Source organism: Ixodes scapularis, unplaced genomic scaffold, assembly GCF_016920785.2.
Source record: "Ixodes scapularis isolate PalLabHiFi unplaced genomic scaffold, ASM1692078v2 PGA_scaffold4__175_contigs__length_147842914, whole genome shotgun sequence".
Taxonomy (NCBI): domain Eukaryota; kingdom Metazoa; phylum Arthropoda; class Arachnida; order Ixodida; family Ixodidae; genus Ixodes; species Ixodes scapularis.
Window position 1 is genome coordinate 135,734,755 of NW_024609879.1, and position 18,660 is coordinate 135,753,414.

General features: G+C 45.1%; 1 protein-coding gene across 2 annotated transcripts; it reads left to right on the forward strand.

Moving 5' to 3' along the window:
* The first annotated feature begins 3,709 nt into the window (after window positions 1–3,709).
* Window positions 3,710–18,130, forward strand: LOC120846740. 2 transcript variants are annotated; one of them, XM_040218606.1, is made up of 4 exons: window positions 3,710–3,880; window positions 4,115–4,262; window positions 17,825–17,935; window positions 18,051–18,130. In XM_040218606.1, the coding sequence occupies exons 1-4, from the start codon at window positions 3,795–3,797 to the stop codon at window positions 18,081–18,083; spliced, it is 378 nt and encodes a 125-aa protein (XP_040074540.1). In that variant the 5' UTR covers window positions 3,710–3,794; the 3' UTR covers window positions 18,084–18,130. The 2 variants fall into 2 exon arrangements, 1 of the variants encoding a protein (XP_040074540.1); XR_005717101.1 differs by lacking the exon at window positions 4,115–4,262.
* Window positions 18,131–18,660: the final 530 nt, after the last annotated feature.

An 18,660-nucleotide genomic window follows, 5' to 3' on the forward strand; every position in this document is an offset into this window, starting at 1 on the left:
ACAACTGAAACCAAATTCTCGAGCGCTGACAAACTTCTTATATTGTGAGCTCCATTCATATTTGCGATCACAACTACCTCTATATCCCTGCCAATAGCGGTCCGCTAAAATGGTTGAATGACTGAGTATTTGAGCATGCCATATAGTAAAAAAATTCCACGAAATACCTACCCATGTATGGCGCCAAAGAAACGCCTAACTTAGCACAAGCCTGGCAATCTTAGAGGACAAAGCTGGTTCTGAAATAGTTTTGTTTCAAGGCGCTATTTAGTGCCAGGGTACATTTCTTTGGCGCTTCCATGGAGTTTCTCAAACCTCGCCATAATTGACAGAGTGCCAGGCTTGAGACAGATATGCGACACTATGAAGCAAATAACCAACCGTGAAGCTTAAATCTAGTGCCTGTTTTGCGATTTGGGCCAAAAGTAGGCACATAAAATCCAGACAACCAGAAGTGAAGCCAGCTTTGGAACTTTATTGGCGACTTAGACAAAAGAATGCCAGACTGCAGTCAAAGGACCAGCAGAAGAGTCCAAATATTTTACTTTTTTACCCAGATTCCGGCCAAAAACGTTAATGTTTTACTATACACTGTCTTCTGGTATTTTAAGGCCATATATTCCCAGGCAAAGACAAAACAAAATGTCATAAGAAGCTGGTTTATCTGAGAAACTGTCTTTCGAGGGTTTTGTAAATTTGCTGCACACAAGAAAACAACAGAACGTTTCTTTGCGAGTTCTATAATTTAACGCTGTCCACTCTGATCATACCTTGGAATAAAACGACTTGCAATGCAAAACTTACAATTAATAAAATATTAGGAAAAATTCCTAAACATCAAGCAAGTCATCTGATTCAGATAAGGGAAAAAAATATGTGTTTCTCGCATCTCGTTTAGGCATGACTTTTACATCGGGAGTATGCACTACATATAAGGTGGCCATTGTAGAAGATGCTGGCTTGACCTTTCTGGGAGCAACTATACTTTCTCATTATATCGGACACCTGTAAGTTTTCAAACCTTTTATATTTTATGATTTTACTGAATAAACATGCCTTCTCAGACGTTCTGTAGATGTCGATTTCTTAGTATGTGTCTGCTGGAGTCAGGCGAATCAGTTCAATGCTTTTTGAGACGGAAATAATAAATTGTGGGGCACCATATTAAGCAGCATACTTGCTCAAATGTCAGAACAAATGTCTTTCATTATTGCACTTCTTGTCACGGTTCTATTGGCATTCTCAGGAATATGCCTGCTCGTCTAATGACTCTATGTTTAAAAGAAACGGTACCATCAAATGACAGTAAATTTACAAAAAAATGTTGTGTTCATAATACAATGGTTACTTTTTATGATTAAATTAAACACAATCTTTGCGTGAGCTCAGATGACTAGCATTCAATCAGGGGGAAATAGTGGAGTATGTCCCCTGTGTTTAAAAGTGCCTAGTATTTTTTGTCTTATACACAGCCCTGCCATAGGACTTCATAAATTTCCGCTTCATTAATGGTTTTTGTCCATTCTCTTCAAACCTCAACTTACGTTTAAAAAAAACATTTTTTTGTGAGTGTCGATTAATTGTGGTGTCGGGGCGCTACCAATTAATAGACAGTTCACTATAAAATACTGTTGTTTTTTTAAAGGACACATTAAAAACAATCCCATAGAGCGGCGTGAGACAGCATGGGTGTGAATTGGTAGGGGCGATCGGTTGTGTTTTACTCATGCTGCTTGCGACCACGCAAAAGCTGTCTTACTATTTTTTTATGTGGATTCTCCGCTGATCTAACAATAATCGTAGCCGTTGAAGTTTGGAGTAATTTGTTTCCTCTGGTGTCTCCCTTTATATTCGTTCCGCTCCCATTTCCGCTAAGCAAGTATGGAAATGTTTTTGCTGGTAAACTTCAAGATATGTAGCAGCGTTTCATGATTGACTCCAGGAATAACAGTACTTAGCGATTCTCGCTTTCATTGCGCGGATCGCAGATAAGCAAGTTATGAGAGCAAGCTCCTACATACGCAGCCAGACTTACGGCAGCCACAAACAGTTATTCGCTACCGTAAAGGCTATTTAATGAATGGTTGTCTTTTTTTAGGAGCGCAGGATATTTAAAAAAAATCGTTTTGTTTGGTGCCCGGCAAAAGTATTATTTCACAAAAGTAAGAATAATTTTTGGCGAACGAAATTGCTTCTAGTGTTCTTTTTTGATTTTCTAAACTGAAGCTAAATATAAAAAAGAAATCTGAGGGTATACCAAATTGACTTATTGTCACGGGTAAAGAAAGTGACGAGAGGGTGTTCGGTGTGGAAACTAAAGAGTTAATGAAGGCGCACTTGCGCCAAAACAAAGGGGTAAAATAACGGGTGTCGTAAGCGGGCGAGGATGTCGTCGAGGAGGCACAGTCCTGCGCTCTTGCAAAACTGGCAAACGACGGGTAGAACATTCTAACCTCGAATCAGCAACACGGTTCTCGAATTTACGAGAACATCACATTACAGAGCCAACAAAAATGTGTACTTGCGGCGAGGAATCCAACTTTGGCTTTTTGCGTGGAGGGCAAGCACGGCAACCGTTAGGCCACGAGCGCGCTGCCTGCTTGGTCAGCTGCACGCGCGGCAATATTTACTGGTCGAGTCTTGGAGGCGCTTAAATAATCGTTATAACCAATTTGTATTATTCTTTTATAAAAACGGTGGCATATAACTTTTGTGTCATTTTGTTGTCTTCCAAACGTTTGCGTGGTGTTACTAAAACGTAGCAAAATGGTTCTTATAAAATGCACAGGTACCCCGAGATACTTGCGTTTAAACGATGATGTCTGGCAGAGATCATCCGTGCCTTATAAGGGGAAAGCTTATACTTCAACGCCCGAACCGGCCGCCAAAACTGGAGAGACAACAGACAGAACACGACAGAAAGAAACAAAAAGGAGTGTGGCGCCCCTAGAAATCTGCGGTTACTTTCCGAAACTCTTCTTTATATCTTCTTTTAGCTTTATCTTATTGCGAAAAATATCATACTTTTTTTCTACATGAACCCATTCCCACTTAGTCGTACCTTAATTACTTTCCCCGTCACTCAGCTCATCCTCATACTCCCACTACAAAAGGGGGTAGCAAATGGTAGTTATTTTGGTTTTTCGCAGTATACAAAAGTAAAAGAGCTGGTCATCTTATGACACTTGTTTGGCTTTCCTTCTTCCTGCCGCCCCTCCTATCTCTTTTACCGTAACCTGGCTGTCTCTAATTTTGGTGCCGAAAGCGCAGACTCCCAATAAATAGGAGCTTGTGTCCGCGTTTTAATCTATTTTTATTTCTGATCTTTATTGGTGTCAGATGAAGAATACAGACAATTATATTGTTGACGCGAACACGACTTGGCTTAGCGTACACGATGGTTCTCATATAAAAAATTCCGCATTACCACTGCACTCCCTCCATCCACAAGCTGACAGTGCAGTGGAAGCTACGTGCTGGCGGAAAAGTCGTACATTCAGCTTTGGTCACTTGGTCACAGTTCCGCCCACGTTCAGACAGCTGGGTCCGGAGCTGAAAGGAGGGGTGCTGGTTGATGCTGCGAGCGCTTAGCTCCCACCGGACTGTCAGCTTTGGGCTGAACGGAGTACAGATGCTTGTATCTTTCTTCCATGACAAGTGCGCACAACTGAATTGGATATTTAAAACAGTTTTTAAAGCGCAGGCTTGGTTGCCTGGACGACGGCGAGGGTGCGCCATCAAACCTGCCAGGTTCACCAGGCTCAAGCGCATGTTCATTCGACGATGGATATATAATGGGTCACATTTTGAAGAACCTCAGTGACACGCGAAAGTATAAATTCTCCAACTGCTGCGTATCTATAATCAAGTTTGCCCTTGGGTACGTAAAATGCAACAAAAATGAAATATAAGCGTAGTACTCATTCGCTAGGGAGCATAAAATTTAAATTTCCCATTCCCAGTAACATGAGCCATAAATTTCTTTCTGACGCAGACTGATTATACATGACTTAAAATAGCTGTGATTCACGGGACTAATAGGGTTGTATTTCACTGTCACGTTATTGATAAATAAAACTTCTCTTTCATGTTAAAAAAACAACTTTGATGTCAGAATGGACTATTTTAAATGTTTGCATACGGTCACGAACACCAAGTTCATATCAACAAACAAATTGCCTGGTGATGCTATTTCTAAAAACGAAACATGCAGAAATGTATTGAAAGAACTTAAAAAGGAGAATGGATTTCATGAAGATATGGTAAGTTTTTTTTGGTTTTTGAGCACCTTTTTTGTTGATTTTAAGAGTGTTTTTAAGCTTTTATGAAGAGTGCCGATGTACTACGCGCAACAATGTCTACCCAGAACGGCACTTCATAAAACAGATGTTCAAATTGTTCCCCTAGCATGCATTTTTTAACGAAATTCAATAAGCACACGGTAAGACACTAATGATCGATTATAGCACTTATCTTTAAGGTTACGTCGTAAACATTGTCTACATATTGTTAGGGAGAAGAAGATGAAGCTGAAAAACGAGGGACAAGCTGCGCGCGCTCTTCAGCTGATGCACAACGATCTTGTCGCTTGAACTCCTCTATCCAGTTTTCATTAAATCACTCTTTCAACATCCTCAAAAGTGGTAGAGGTCAGAACGTTTCCCAACCTCTCGGTTGATCCCTATTCTGGAGTTACGTAGAGGACGCACAATTAACACCCTGTCCCAAGGAGCGAGTACTTCAAACGGCCTGCCACCCCCCGGTTCCACACCATCGCCACCGACCGTCAAGAACCGGGAACGGGACCCTCCTATTATCTCTGGCTCTCCTGACACCGATGTCCACGACTGGACGAAAAGTGATGACCGCTCAAGTCACCACAATCGATGGGACGACAGCTTCACGTTGTCTAATGCAGTGTTCTTTTTGAAAGACACTACATCGCAATGGTTTGACAACCATGAGGACGAAATGAGTTCATGGGACGCCTTTACAGCCGCATTGTCAGAGGCGTTTGGAAAACCAGATCGACGCAAACAGCGAGCGAAAGACAAACTGGCTCGCCGATTTCAAGCCATTACCGAGTCTTCCACCAGCTACATTGAGGACGTCCTTCGTCTCTGCTCCAGATTGGATCCCGACGTGACCGAAGAAAATCGTATCCGTCATCTGTTTAACCGGCTGTCCCAACACCTCTTCGCCGTTGTTGCGCTAAAGTCACCCACGACAGTCCAACAACTAATCGGTGAGAGTAAAAAATATGAAGACCTGCAGAGTGCACGGATCTCGAAGGCACCACTCGAACGCCTTCCAGAGGTATCCTTTGCATGTGTTGCCGGTGTCGACTTGGCGGCATTGATTCGCATCATCATTCGTGAAGAGCTGCATTGCTTCCTTGATCACCTCGGTCCACCTTCCGACTCGACCGAAACCCACCCTCAGGCGCAGAGCGCCCAGAAAGTCGTCTAGAACGAACTTCTTGCTGGTCTTGCATCACTGACGCCATTGACGCCGGCATAAGCTTCACTACCTCCCGTACCGCCGCTCTTCTGTACCATGCCACATGATGCGCAGCACTTCTACCCAGGCTCCCGTTTCAATCAGGCCTCCCCAGCGTCGCGAAGCTACGCACCGCGCCGAAGGAGTGACATTTAGAGAGCGGAAGACCAGCGACCTATCTCTTTTAGTTGTTCTTTACCCGGACACGTCGCGCGCTACTGCCGCCGTCGCGATAACCCTAACGTGTATCGCCGTTTCTCTCAACTTAATCCACGTTACTCCCCTCGGACGACAGCCGTCCCGTTGACCGCCAGACCCCAGCTGCATTTTCACAGCGTGATAATCGCAGAGGCCGATCTCCGTCTCCTTAGCCTCGACGCCAGCGCTTCGTGTCACCAATCAATGTCGCCGCCGACGCAAAAACAACGTCAAACTGAAGCCCGCAGCCTGCGTCGCCACAGGAGGTCAGGCTGCGCCACGAAATTGCATTATAAATAATTCTGGAGATGGCCCAACGACTGTTGCTATTGAAATTGACGGACACAAATTTATAGCCCGCGTAGACACCGGTGCCGCCAAATCCTGTATCTCTGACAGTTTCCGACGCGTTTGCGCAAAGTATTGAGGCCAGTACCTGTACGAATTTTACGTATGGGAAATGGAGATTTATTTTGTCCTCTCGGCTGTTCGACACTCTCAGTGACTCTCGGCTCCATCGCTACGTTGTTGTCTTCACAGTCCTCTCGAACTGCGTGGCTGACGTGATACTGGGATGGGATTTCCTGTGGTGAACGTCGGCTGCATTTAAACACTTCTGACACCGACGAACCAGCGGATTGTGATCCTGTTGTCCTTCGGATTGCAGCCGATTTATATATCACTATTGACTGCTGTCGGAGTAACACTGCAGCCTTAGTTCAGCTTCCAAGGAGATTACGGTCTTGTCGAGCCACTGCTTACCACATTTCTGCAAAAGGGCTTGCTTGTGCTATACTTTAGCGTCACCGTAATAGCAAGCCAAAATAATTTATGTGTTACAAACACTTCTGCGCAGTTGCTCATATTACCTTGAGGAGCTGGTCTTGTAACCATCCGGACGTTCGATCATGATAGCCTGGCCATTTTGGCTCAAGACACGTGCCATCTCCATTCGCATCCAATTCCTCAAACCCAGTGCTCCACCAAATATACAACACTGATGATTGAGAGCTGCTTAACAACGAACCAAAGGCAAGCTCTTTCCAGTCTTCTGGAAGCTTATAGCGTCTTATTTGACTTCATCTGGTCAGTACTCCCACAGACATCTTTGGTGTACCATAAAATTGAAACCGGAAATGCAAGTCCCCGTATTGTATTTCCCCTGCGGAACGTAAGTGATTCGAGACCATGTGACTGATATGCTGCAAAACAATGTTATACAGCCGTCACCCAGCCCTTGGTCCTCCCTTGTGGTTCTCGTAAAGTAAAGAAACGCTTCGTGGTGTTTTTGCATGGATTACCGGCGTCTAAACAGGGTAACTAAAAAGGACGTATATCCGCTCCCTCGTATCGATGACATGCTCGACGCACTTCAAGGCTCTTCGTTCTTTTCATCTGTTGACCTCCGTAGCGGTTACTGGCAAATCCCGCTTGCCAACGCGGACAAACCGAAAACTGCGTTTGTGACTCCGGACGGTCTCTTCCAATTTAATATCATGCCTTTTGGCCTGTGCAACGCTCCCGCGACGTTTGAGCGGGTGATGGACAGTGTTCTACGCGGATGATCATGGGACATATGTCTCTGCTCCCTCGACGATGTTATCTTATTCTCCTCAACCTTTGAACATCATCTACATCGGGTCCAGCAAGTTAGGGACTGCTCTCGCTCCGCTAATTTGCAGTTGAACTAAAAAAAGTGTACCTTCGGTGCTCGGGAAATTCGGATTCTGGCTCACCTAGCCAGCTCGTAAGGCATCCGCCCAGACCCCAGCAAAGTCCAAGCTGTCTCGGACTTTCCGATTACCAGAACCACGAGAGACATCCGGTCTTTTCTTGGGCTCTGTACGTACTTCCGGAAGTTGATCCCTCGTTTCTCAGATCTCGCCGAACCGCTAAACGAACTGCTTCAAGATACACTACCTTCAAATGGGGACCTCCCCAGGCGAAGGCATTCCTATTTCTTAAACGTGCACTCATTACCGTCCCAATACTTGACCACTTCGTGCCGGGAGCTGACACGGAAATCCGAACGGATGCCAGGGGGCATGGCGTGGGGGCTGTTCTGGAACAAAATGTAAATAGTCGCCCACGTGTAATTGCATACTCTAGTTGAACCCTAACTAAGTGTGAGATAAATTGCAGTATTACAGAGCGTGAATGTATAGCACTAATACGGGCGATATCGAAATTCTGAATTAAGTACCTGTTGTTTGTTTTTATGTTTTGCACCACTCCCTTCTGTAACGCCCCTGGGCCTTGAAGGTACTGAAAAAAAATAAATATATAAATGAATATCTTTATGGCAGCCACTTTAATATTGTTACAGATGACCACGCCCTATGCTGGCTTGCCAGCCTTAAAAATCCATCTGGCCGCCTTGGATGTTGGTCGCTGAAAATTCAAGACTACGACTTTAGCGTTGTATTCAAGTCAGGAAAGTGTCATCTCGATGCTGATGCGCTGTCCCGATGCCCTCTGCCCACTGACATTTCACATGACGCTCCAAGTGACCACAATTCTTCCATCACTCTGTTAGATACCCTTGAGATCGCAGCTGCTCGAGCGTCCGATCCAACGAGGTAGAGTGGCTTAGAGCGATAAACCGGGGTTCCGGTCTGCACTCGGAAGTGACCCCCACAAGGCGGCTGTCATTGTAGGCACATTTGACCACTCGTCACATGAGCAAACCAAAGACGTGACGTCACAGGAAAGATGACAGCGCCCATGCAGCGGCTGGCCCCATCTGGGCCGGAGTTTCACGGATGCATTGTTGGTTGTCGTTCGTCTCGGCGAGCTGATCTCAGGCGCGAAGCCGTCATACGAGGCCGGTCAAAAGCGACTTCAGAGTTCAGCGTGGTGTCTGACTTAGGTATTACGTGAAAATACGGAGGAACGGTGTGCATTTCGCTGGTGACCGACGGGGATATCGTTACGGAAGAGGCATTATGCCCCACATTGCTCGGACCTCGGATTGATTCGGATACCACTAGGATAAAATTTAAGGCGACGTTTCTCTGCTCTGTTGACCATCGGAATCTTCGAGGTCTGCAGTGAAGCGCTTGCAATATATTTGGATACACAGTTTAGCTAAGTAAATTGCGTGAGTCGTGCTTGGCAGTGTGCAATCGTGGTGCAGCTTCGTTTAAACAACTGAAGGCTCACTTTGGTTGCGGGGCGTACCGGAGAGCTGCAATTAAGCAGGTAGTTCCTGTGCCGTGCTTCACGTGATGTTGTGTGCTCCCTAAATTGTTCTGGCGTAGACGTGCACTTTCACGGAGCACAGGTGTTGCAGTTGGAATTGATTCTGCCGGTCCGTCGCACGTTTCGTCGACACAAACGTTTCATCAACACTCGTTACGCGAATTGCAAGCTGTATGGACATTTCATCGAGCCTGCTACCTACCCAGCTCACCCGCTCACGCCGCTTTGCGGCGACAGTCTGCAGTGACTCATTACCAGAAAAGTGGTCTCACATCCATTTCAGTTCAGTTCGTCCACGGCAGTCAAAACCCCGAATGAGAGGATTTATTCGGACAGAATGCCACAAAAGCAATGCAGCTTCTTTAGTGGTCAGATTCGACTCTCTTCTGTCTGTTTTTTTATATTGTCACGGATGCATGTTCCAGTCCTATCTTCTATCAATATTTACAATTCTGGAAAGTTTCAGGCCATGCTCGGCTGTCATCATATGTTCTGGTGGAGCTGCTGGGTGCTTTACCCATAGCCATTCACTCTGTGCACCTTGGCAGCTCCTCAGCCGAGTTGCCCGATAACGGGACACGGGTGGCGGACTATCCTGCGTCTTAAACCGCTGGCGAGCCGTGAACCAAGTGCTGTCCCGAGCCCTGCAGAAAGACCGCAAGACGAGCAAGTACCACAAAGACGAACCTCGACCACGAAGAACCTGAAATCCGAGTCGGTCGCTGCTACCAGCAGGAACCACCGGAATTCGGTCTTTTGCCAGAAAAACCGAAGCTGACTAAGCCAAAAATGACAAACCTGTAGCAGCGAATCGCGTCCACTCCCACCATTGTTTGTATGCCCGTCGCACCTCACTTTCCGACGGCCTTTCACGCATAGTATATGAAGACGTCGATGGCTGGATTGAACAATATGACCGTGTTGCCCGCCACAGTGGGTGGACAGACAACCAGCTCATGCTCGTAGGAGAAACTGTCAGGCACTGGTTTGAGAACCACAAATCCTCCTCAACGTCATGGGAAGTTTGCAAGATCGAGCTGAGGTGCACGTTCATCAGCCAACATTGGCGAGAGAGAGCCGAATTCCTGATTCTGTCCAGGACACGGCCCCAACAAGAGCGTCGCTGCCTTCCTGGAGGATGTTTTGTGCCTGATCGAGCACCCACGCCACCCTGGTTGACAGAAGACGAGAAGCTAAGAATCCCATGCCCCTCATGTGAGGGACAGCACCTTCGGCAGCCTTGTCCGCAACCCCACGACAAGTCAAAGGGTTCATATTAAAGAGGCTTCCAACATTTAATGCACACAGCAGGCCCGAGCCTGTCACTATCAACAACTCCCCAGCGTCTCGACACTCGAGTCATCCAGCTGCAACTTCGACGCCAGACTCCCGGGCATCCGCAACATCATCGACATTGTTGTCCGGGAGGAGATCAGGAAGCTTATTTCTGCCGTCAGTTGCCCAGCCTTTATTTTGATTGCCGAGACTGTTTTGGAACAAGTTCGACAGGCATTTCAACTGAAGACTTCTTCGAGCAAAGCGGCACCTGACGAACCGAGGGCGACTTAAGCCACAAGCTCACGACGTCCACCACCGGCTACCCGTTAGTGTTGAACGCCAACTTAACGAGACACCCCAACGCCGAAGCATTCCTGACATCAGAAAGAACGAGTGTATGTTCTCGCTGAAAACAAGTACACCGAGGAAAACGGAGGTGCTGCGAATGGTCGACCGAAAACCACTCTGCTACCACTGCATGAGGCCGAACATGTCTACTGGAGGTGCCCGTACCAATGAATTGGCCTGCAAGAGTTTGTGCCGAACGACCTTCGACCACGTCTTGAGGAGTGTTCGCGGGACATTGAGAATTATCTTCGGCGGCCTTTGCCCCTGGTGCTGACATTACCCTGAAGCTTCTGATCCCCATCACCTCGACGGGAGGTAAGCATGACAAAGCAGGTGAGCGGCAATGCAAGGACAGTTGATTTGGTGTCCAAGGACAATGCCTAATAATTTGCTGACACCAATTATCTGTGTCCACGCAACGGAGCAGACAATTTCCAACATTGAGGGAGAATGCCGCTGAGTGTCTTGAAGAAATAGGATGGTTGGTTATTCTCAAAACTGGACACCAAGGATCACCCGACTTCACTTTGTCACACGAGACTTACACAAGTTGCAGTGGTCGCGGGATACATAAGAAATAGTTATTACAAAGTGGAAGTGAAATGGCTTGGACTTGTTGCCAGCCATCAAGTCAACGGTGCAGCAAAAGGCACAGCCACGTAAGCACTACATGCCAGAGCTTGCTGATTTGACGCAGAGAACTACGAGGAAAATTTGCGGCTTAGAATTCAGCTCTGCAGCTTCAGTGCATCAAATGTCAGTGGCTTCACATGACCTGTGATTACAAGACGGCATCTGTCGGTCAAAGTTGCCACTCCACCAAACTGAACGCCGACGTGCCAGGAACGTCATCCGACAGCAAGGAGCACAGGTACTACGACTGAACGCCTGACACGAGACTGTCGCAGAAAGAACTCGTTATGGAACCATTTTCTAATAATCAATAATAATGTAATTAAGTGGAAATAAACATATTTGGTACACTAACCAGATAAACATATTTCCGCTCGCCTTTACGCCTTCAGAGTATCTACAAAAAGAATTATGTTGACCGCACGTGCTGGACCTTTTGAGGACACCCGCATCTCTTACCCCTCAATATTAATTGATGGGACATACCAGACTGATTACATTTTGCTTCACTCATTCCACTTCTGCTAAACATGTTTTCGGATGCTAAACATCCGAAAACCAGCTCCAGTGATGTGAAAATGTTGTTATATAATTTAGTTCCTCTAAGGGCCTCTGTAGGCGTTGCAGAAAGGACACTTAAAGCTACACACATGATAACATCAAAGCACACGGACATTAATAAGCACAAACCGGGCACAGCTACCGAAAATAAATATTACACCCGTAAGAAATAATTATTGCTGCAACTTGTTGAGTGCAAAAACAAACACACCTCTGAGCATATAGTTTAATAGTATGGATGCATTGTTATATAGCAGGACACTTCCTATACGTATGACACAAGAGACCCTTTGCAAAACCCCATCAAGCAATACATCTGTCACCAATTTGTTTCGGCGTGAAGAACACAAATGGGCCCCAGTTTACGTCGAAGGCTAATGCAGCATTCGAGTCCAATAGGTGCTGAGCCAAGTTCACAGTGATACGGTGTTTGTGGCGAATAACATAGAGTACGAACACCGGACGACACGTTTCAAAACATTCTTGTCGAACAAATGTCCAAAATATGAAGGCCTTGGGTAATTAAAGTAGTCCGTTTCATCACAATTCGGCAAACAGCGAAGGCTACGGTCTCGGTCAGTCAGTAAGTAGGTTGGAAAGAGGCACATGACAACATATCATCGCAGTGCTCATCTGCACAGATTTGTCACACACCTTCACTCTGCCTCTCCGATTGGGTTGAGGGGGCTGTGGCGGTTGCTCTTTTCCAAGTTAAGGTCTAACAAAGTATAGGCGGCCCACATCTAAAAAAAAAAGTCTATTGAAGAGGTTGAAAGGGATGGTGGTCAACATTTTTTCAACTTTTTTAGGAGCTTCCTCGCTAAAAGTTGCTGCGATTATGCAGTTGCCTAGGGCTGAAACAAATTTCCCTGGGCCCTACGTCCGACGCATACATTTCGCGTCAATTCTCAGACATTACAGCGTTCAAAAAAAGCTAAGAGAATGCGAAAAGTTCATGCTAAAAGCACTCAAGGTTCTATCAATCCTCGAACACATCCGGGAATCCGAGCACCGGTACGGCGATACGGCTGATTCTGTCTCATAGGTGTTAATATCCAGATGATCCAGAGCGATCATCCGCATAAAAGGTATAAAGTCTCATTCCTCCATATTTTTACATTATACCTGCGTCAGCGAGCACGAGGAAGCCCGAAGTCGTCGAAAAGCAGCTCCACATCACAGCTACCGCGCACCAAACAAACCCGCATGCGCCAGCTCTGGGCGCTGCCATCTTACCGGTGACGTCACGGCTCTTGGGAGGTCACGTGACGAGTGGTCAGATTTGCGTACAACATAGCGGCAACCGGGGGGAGGGGGGGTTCCACTTGCGGACTTCCGGTTTATCACTCTAAGCCCCTCTACCTCGTTGGTCCGATCAGAATATCCGGCCACTAATACGATGCTTGATGGGGCTTCCTGGATCTCTCACGCGGCACACTCAACAGCGCGCTAGTCTCTTCACTCTTCGTGATGGTGTCCTCTATAGGCGGAACTACGCGTCACATGGACGACCCTGGCTGCTCGTTGTTCCTCGGACCCTCGAAAACGAACTCATCCAAGCACACCACGATGACCCTACCGCTGGACATCTCGGTTTCGCAAAGACATACTTTCGCGTGCGTTCAGACTACTTCTGGAACGGCATGTATCGCAGCATCAACAAGTACATTCGCACGTGTGACCAATGTCAGCTTTGCAAGAGCCGAACCACACATTCTTCCGACCCTTTCCATTTCCTAACACCGCCTCATCGACCCTTCCAAACAATCGGAATCGATTTTCTCGCCTCACCGCGCAGCTGTCTGAAGGCATTCCCTTAATTTCTAAATAACATTTAGGGAAATTAAGTGAGCATTGGCGAAAAGCCAAATTCGAAACTCCCAACTCATAAGTAGCGAATCATGCCAAGTATGCAGAAATGAGTCATTCCAGTGGTCAGAAACATATGTCGTGCACAAAGACCGCAAGGAAATGAAGAGTAGTTAGAGAAACTGTTAGAATAAAGACGATAGGCGATTGCAAAAGCCAAGCGTCTTTGCAGCTCAATAACGCTTAAGCTTTCCTTCAAATTTCAGTTTGTTTGTTTGTGTCTTTTTGTAGTTCGTGAAAAAAAAAAATGTTTGTTCAATGAAAGGAGGACGTCTCGAAGTGAATGCCAGTGGCGCATCCATTTCGCGGAGGCCGTCTCGGTTTTCTCTCTAAGTGTCTACGTGCGTGTACTCGCGAGTCGGCGCAAACTGCTTGTGTTCAAAGGGGGGACAAGTGGCAGAGCCGAAGAGTTCTGGGTGTGCAACAAGGATTGGCTGTGAGCGCAGTAAATAAAGTGACCTTCTACGTGCAAAGGGTGGCGACCTAGGGGGTAGAATATATATAAAAGAGAGGTGCAGTGAATACACTTTTAGCTGAGTTTGAGACTTTATCCTTCTGTCACTTTTTTATTGTGTTCTACGGTTTTCTAGTTCTCTCAACCCAGTCTCGGGTAAATAATCAAAATAGTAGATAATTGCATGCCCACTGCCTTGATTGCTGCCGCTGCAGTACTATATGCCTCTTCATAAGGACAGTCCTCAGTATTGAGCTGATATGTTTTTTCCGGTAAATCATTCAGGCACTAAAAATGGGTGATACACAAAAAGACCCAATCTCAAAATCCTCGTCTTAAAACGCCCGTTACACATCCTCCGCGTTATCAACCCCCTCTCCCAAATCCCCAGTCCCCAGCTTTCTGAAACCACCTACACACACCCGACCTACTCGATTGCCCTACTTTCCTTGTCCGGCCAGACCAAAACACTGTGGATTTGTGCATTGTTCAGATATTGAAGTCGTAAGATGTGACACATGACTTCAATTTTTACAAGGATTAGAGTTAAGCTAATTGGTTCAACGTAAATTTTAAAAAAAGGCGGAAAAACGGAGTATTGGAAAGAGCCCACAGACACAAAGCTGATTGGCTGCTGGAAGTTTTAATTGTGCCCGAAAAAGAAAATAAATGAGAAAGGGGATGTAGAAAAACAAACCAATCAACCAGATAAAACACCTCCCGCGTGCTGACACGTGCCTAAACAACCTTGCCGCACCTCTCGAACAAATTTAACTCGCTATCGCTAAGGGCACAAACTGGACGTTAACAGAGATATAATTTACACAACTGCAATAAGAAAGTACTCCTCAGTTTGGCATTATCTTATTTAAAATCCTGATTTCTGCGAAAAATGGCGAAGACAGACATTTGTCACAGCGAGCCGTATTTATGCTTAAGAGTGTTAAAGTCGCAAATTCTTTCCAAACCAGGCAGGCTGCGGCACACGAAGGAAACATTTTTGAGAACGCAAAAAGGCTGTTGTAGTCGACGGATTCAATTATTGCTTTCAGAGAAAGAACGAAAATTATAAAACTGCTTGTAGATGTTTCAAATACTGGGTTCTTAGTTGCATAGCCACGGTGAGGAAAAGTTATTGACAAAAACCAAGGTTTGTCCAACGGCAGGCTGAATATTCGGGGGTTCTTGAAGTTGATCCAGGGATTTTGAGGCATTCAAGTAGCGTAGACATTTCCCATACAAAACACTAGACACTTCTTTGTAAATAAACATGCTAAAACTTCGCTTGATTAATGAGCATTAAGCAAACACATAATCACGAATAGCAGAGCTGATTAATGAGTCGCAGCACTGGCATAGCGGGGAATCGAGCATAGGAGCATTGATACTCGGGCGAAGCAAGGCAGGGATTTTGTCGACGGAGTTATTGACACTCGGGAAAAAGGCCCGGGGCGTTGGAGATTGTAAAAGTGCCAAGGTGGAATTGTGCAATAACCATTAAAATTTGTCGTTATCACTTTAATACAAGAAGTCTCTGATAGCTCGCCCCTGCTTTTTTCGCTCCCCTGTGAGTAATGGGTTTTACGGAATTCAGGAATTCAGGCAGTGACTTCTGCCCCAAGGGGTGTCTGATGCCTCCGTTGTAGATAAGAAATTTAGCCAGCGCTGTACGACTGATGCATAGGGTCTTTGATGTGCATGCCGCAATGATAGAACACGAACGCACGCCGATTCATTGCTGATTTCCATCGATTTGATCTCATTCGCTGGAGATGTTCTGAGCTCCGGCGCGTTAATACACGCTGCCACCGCGATCCCCCTGCTACGTAAACGTGAACAGAGAACAGATTTCTGCGTCCCTAAGCCTGCAAACAACCATACTTGTGCTCGGTACTTCAAAAATGTAATGGATTACAATTACGAATCAACGAGCCCCAAATGTAATGGATTACCGTTACAAATGACTTTCGCTGAAAAATAACGGATTACATTTTCTCGTTACGTTACAAATTACTTTCACGTTACTTTTTCCGTACACTTGTCCAGAAAACAATAGATAACAATAGAAATAATTCTGACATTTTTCAAAAATATTTTGCAACAGTACTTTTTATTTCTCATACGCCCGTATTACCGGTAGTCCATGTAAAAATAAAATACGTCACTTGAGAGGAAGATTGTGAATGCAAGGCTGAACTGTAAGCTGAGAAGGCGGCGAAAGCTGCAAACAAAACCGCCATCTCGCTAGCTTACAGCGTCCGGAAATGATCCCTGGAATTGTGCAGCCGAAGCTAGCGGTGGGCCTGTTCAGTAGCAGAATCTACCTCTGCTAGGCGATGCGGAGGTAAGGAACCGATCTACGAAAGCTCCCATTGGATACGGGCCTTTCAAGTGGTGTAAAATTCAAATGCAATTAAACACGAAAAGGTTTCTCAGAAGAAGAATGCGATGGAAGGCGATGGAAAGCACCTAAGTCTACTTGGCATTGTCTTCTTGGTTTTTGTTTTTCGCATAGTATTTTCACGTCTTTCTAGTGGTTCTGATGAGCGGTCAGACGCAAAATTGATTTTTTGCCTGGCTATTCTTCTTTTCACGATGGTTTCTATTTAAATTTGTTGAACTTGCTCACTCTATGCCTTTGAACTGACTGCTCGTATTGCTCCAGTTTCTTTATTATGTTCATGTTAAAAAAATTAACGTGTAATTAAAGTAATCCGTTACCAATATTTTGTAACAAAATTAAATTAGAAATTACTGCCGGAAAAAAAAGTCACGTGGAAATTACATAATTACTTCAAAAAGTATTGAATTACAACTAATCCGTCATATCTAACGGAGTTCTTCCCAAGTCTGCAAACAACGAATGTAGTTGCTATATCTGAACTGGTGAATTGAAATTTTACTCCAGTATGTGCAAGTAATATTGCTGGACATCAATGGCACTAACTATGTCATACTCGTATAGCCAATGTTACCCTTCAAAACTTCGGTACAAGGCTCTTCCTCTCAGGCAGACTAACTTCCTGCTGAGCGAGATTTCCCGCGACCAGTTTAAGACTAAAAAAAGTGCTATAGGTAAGTGTAACCTTGGCGACTGCATCGTGTAGAGCAGCAGATAAAAAATTGGGAGCTGAAATAGCACAATTTCGGAAGTCATATAGTATTGATATAGTTAGTAATATAAATCAAAGTACTTGTGGTATGTCGAAAACCATTCATTGGAGTTTTGTGTCTGTCCCACGTCCCTTCTCTTCCCCGGCTCCAGGATTACCATGTCTCCATTCTTAATTGTATTATTTTCCTGACACTTCTGTTTAATTCGGAAGATCTTTCATTACTTTCTTTAGGTTGCCTGGCGCCCTACATCGTTTTATTTAGCGTTTTGGGTGGCGTTTTCTAGCACGGGGTAAATTTCAAAATAAACAAGATCACAACGCGACAGCAGGCTACAAAGAGACCGTACATTTACTTACTACCAGAGAACCCAGAAATTCATGAACCCTGGTCGGCGACTGACTTGGTCAGATGAACGCTTTCGCACTGAAACTGGCTTCGTACCTTTTGTATTTGCGCTGGTCATTCTATAAATTGCAATACTTTGTTCTCCGAGGTCTCAGCGTAGAACAGCCTCGACAAAATTTTCGATTTTGTGTGAAAATGAAAACAAAAAAACACAAAATACAGTAAATAGGCACGCCACACAAAATAGCCCCCTAAAAACCAAGTCTTATAGCTCATAAGGTAACAGTATAAAATCAAAGTTCATCCTAGCATTATTTGCAGGACGACCGCCTCGCACAATGCATTCTAAGATGTAGGACGCCTATTGTGAATGGGAGATCTTCGTTAAAAGAAACACCAGCCCCGGATGGCACCAGGTGCGGAACGTCAAAGGTAAGGTGTCCCTGCAAATTTAAGGTGTTTTCACCAACACGATATATGACGATACGTCCGCTGAATTTAAAATTAAGACATGATTCTAAAATTGATTGGTCCTATCTTCCTACAGATCTGCAAACATGGAATATGTGTTGCGCCATGAGAAGGTGTGAAGAGGATGCCATCAAAATAAATCACTTACAGTTAAAACTAGATGTTCAACATGCGTTTTTTTTTCACAATAGCACCCGTGCTACATAAAGTTTGCTGAGCTACGCATGAGAGCTATAATAATAATAATAATAATTTGTTTATTTAAAGTGCCCCAAAGCAACCACGCGGGTCTTCACATTGGAGTACACAAGACAAATAGAAGAAACACAGCACACGCACAGCTTAAAATGTACAAATCAGCATGACTAAAAAATAGGTCGCACACTTCACACAAAATGTAATAGAGTTTCAACTTTCAACTAGAATCGCCAAGTTCTGGCGGAAAACTGGGAGATATGGGAAGATGTCCAAGCTAGATGATGCGATGGAATAAATGCAATTTGCATACAGGACAGTGGTGAGAGTTTAGACATGAATTGAATATAAAAGACAGTAAAATTTCTATTAACGCGACAAGGAACATCAAAATTGACAGCATTCGGAAATTGACTAGCATCAGTCCAACCGTTTACAACCCTGCGAAAAAAAATCAGATCACGCTCGAGTCTTCTGTTTGACAAAGACTT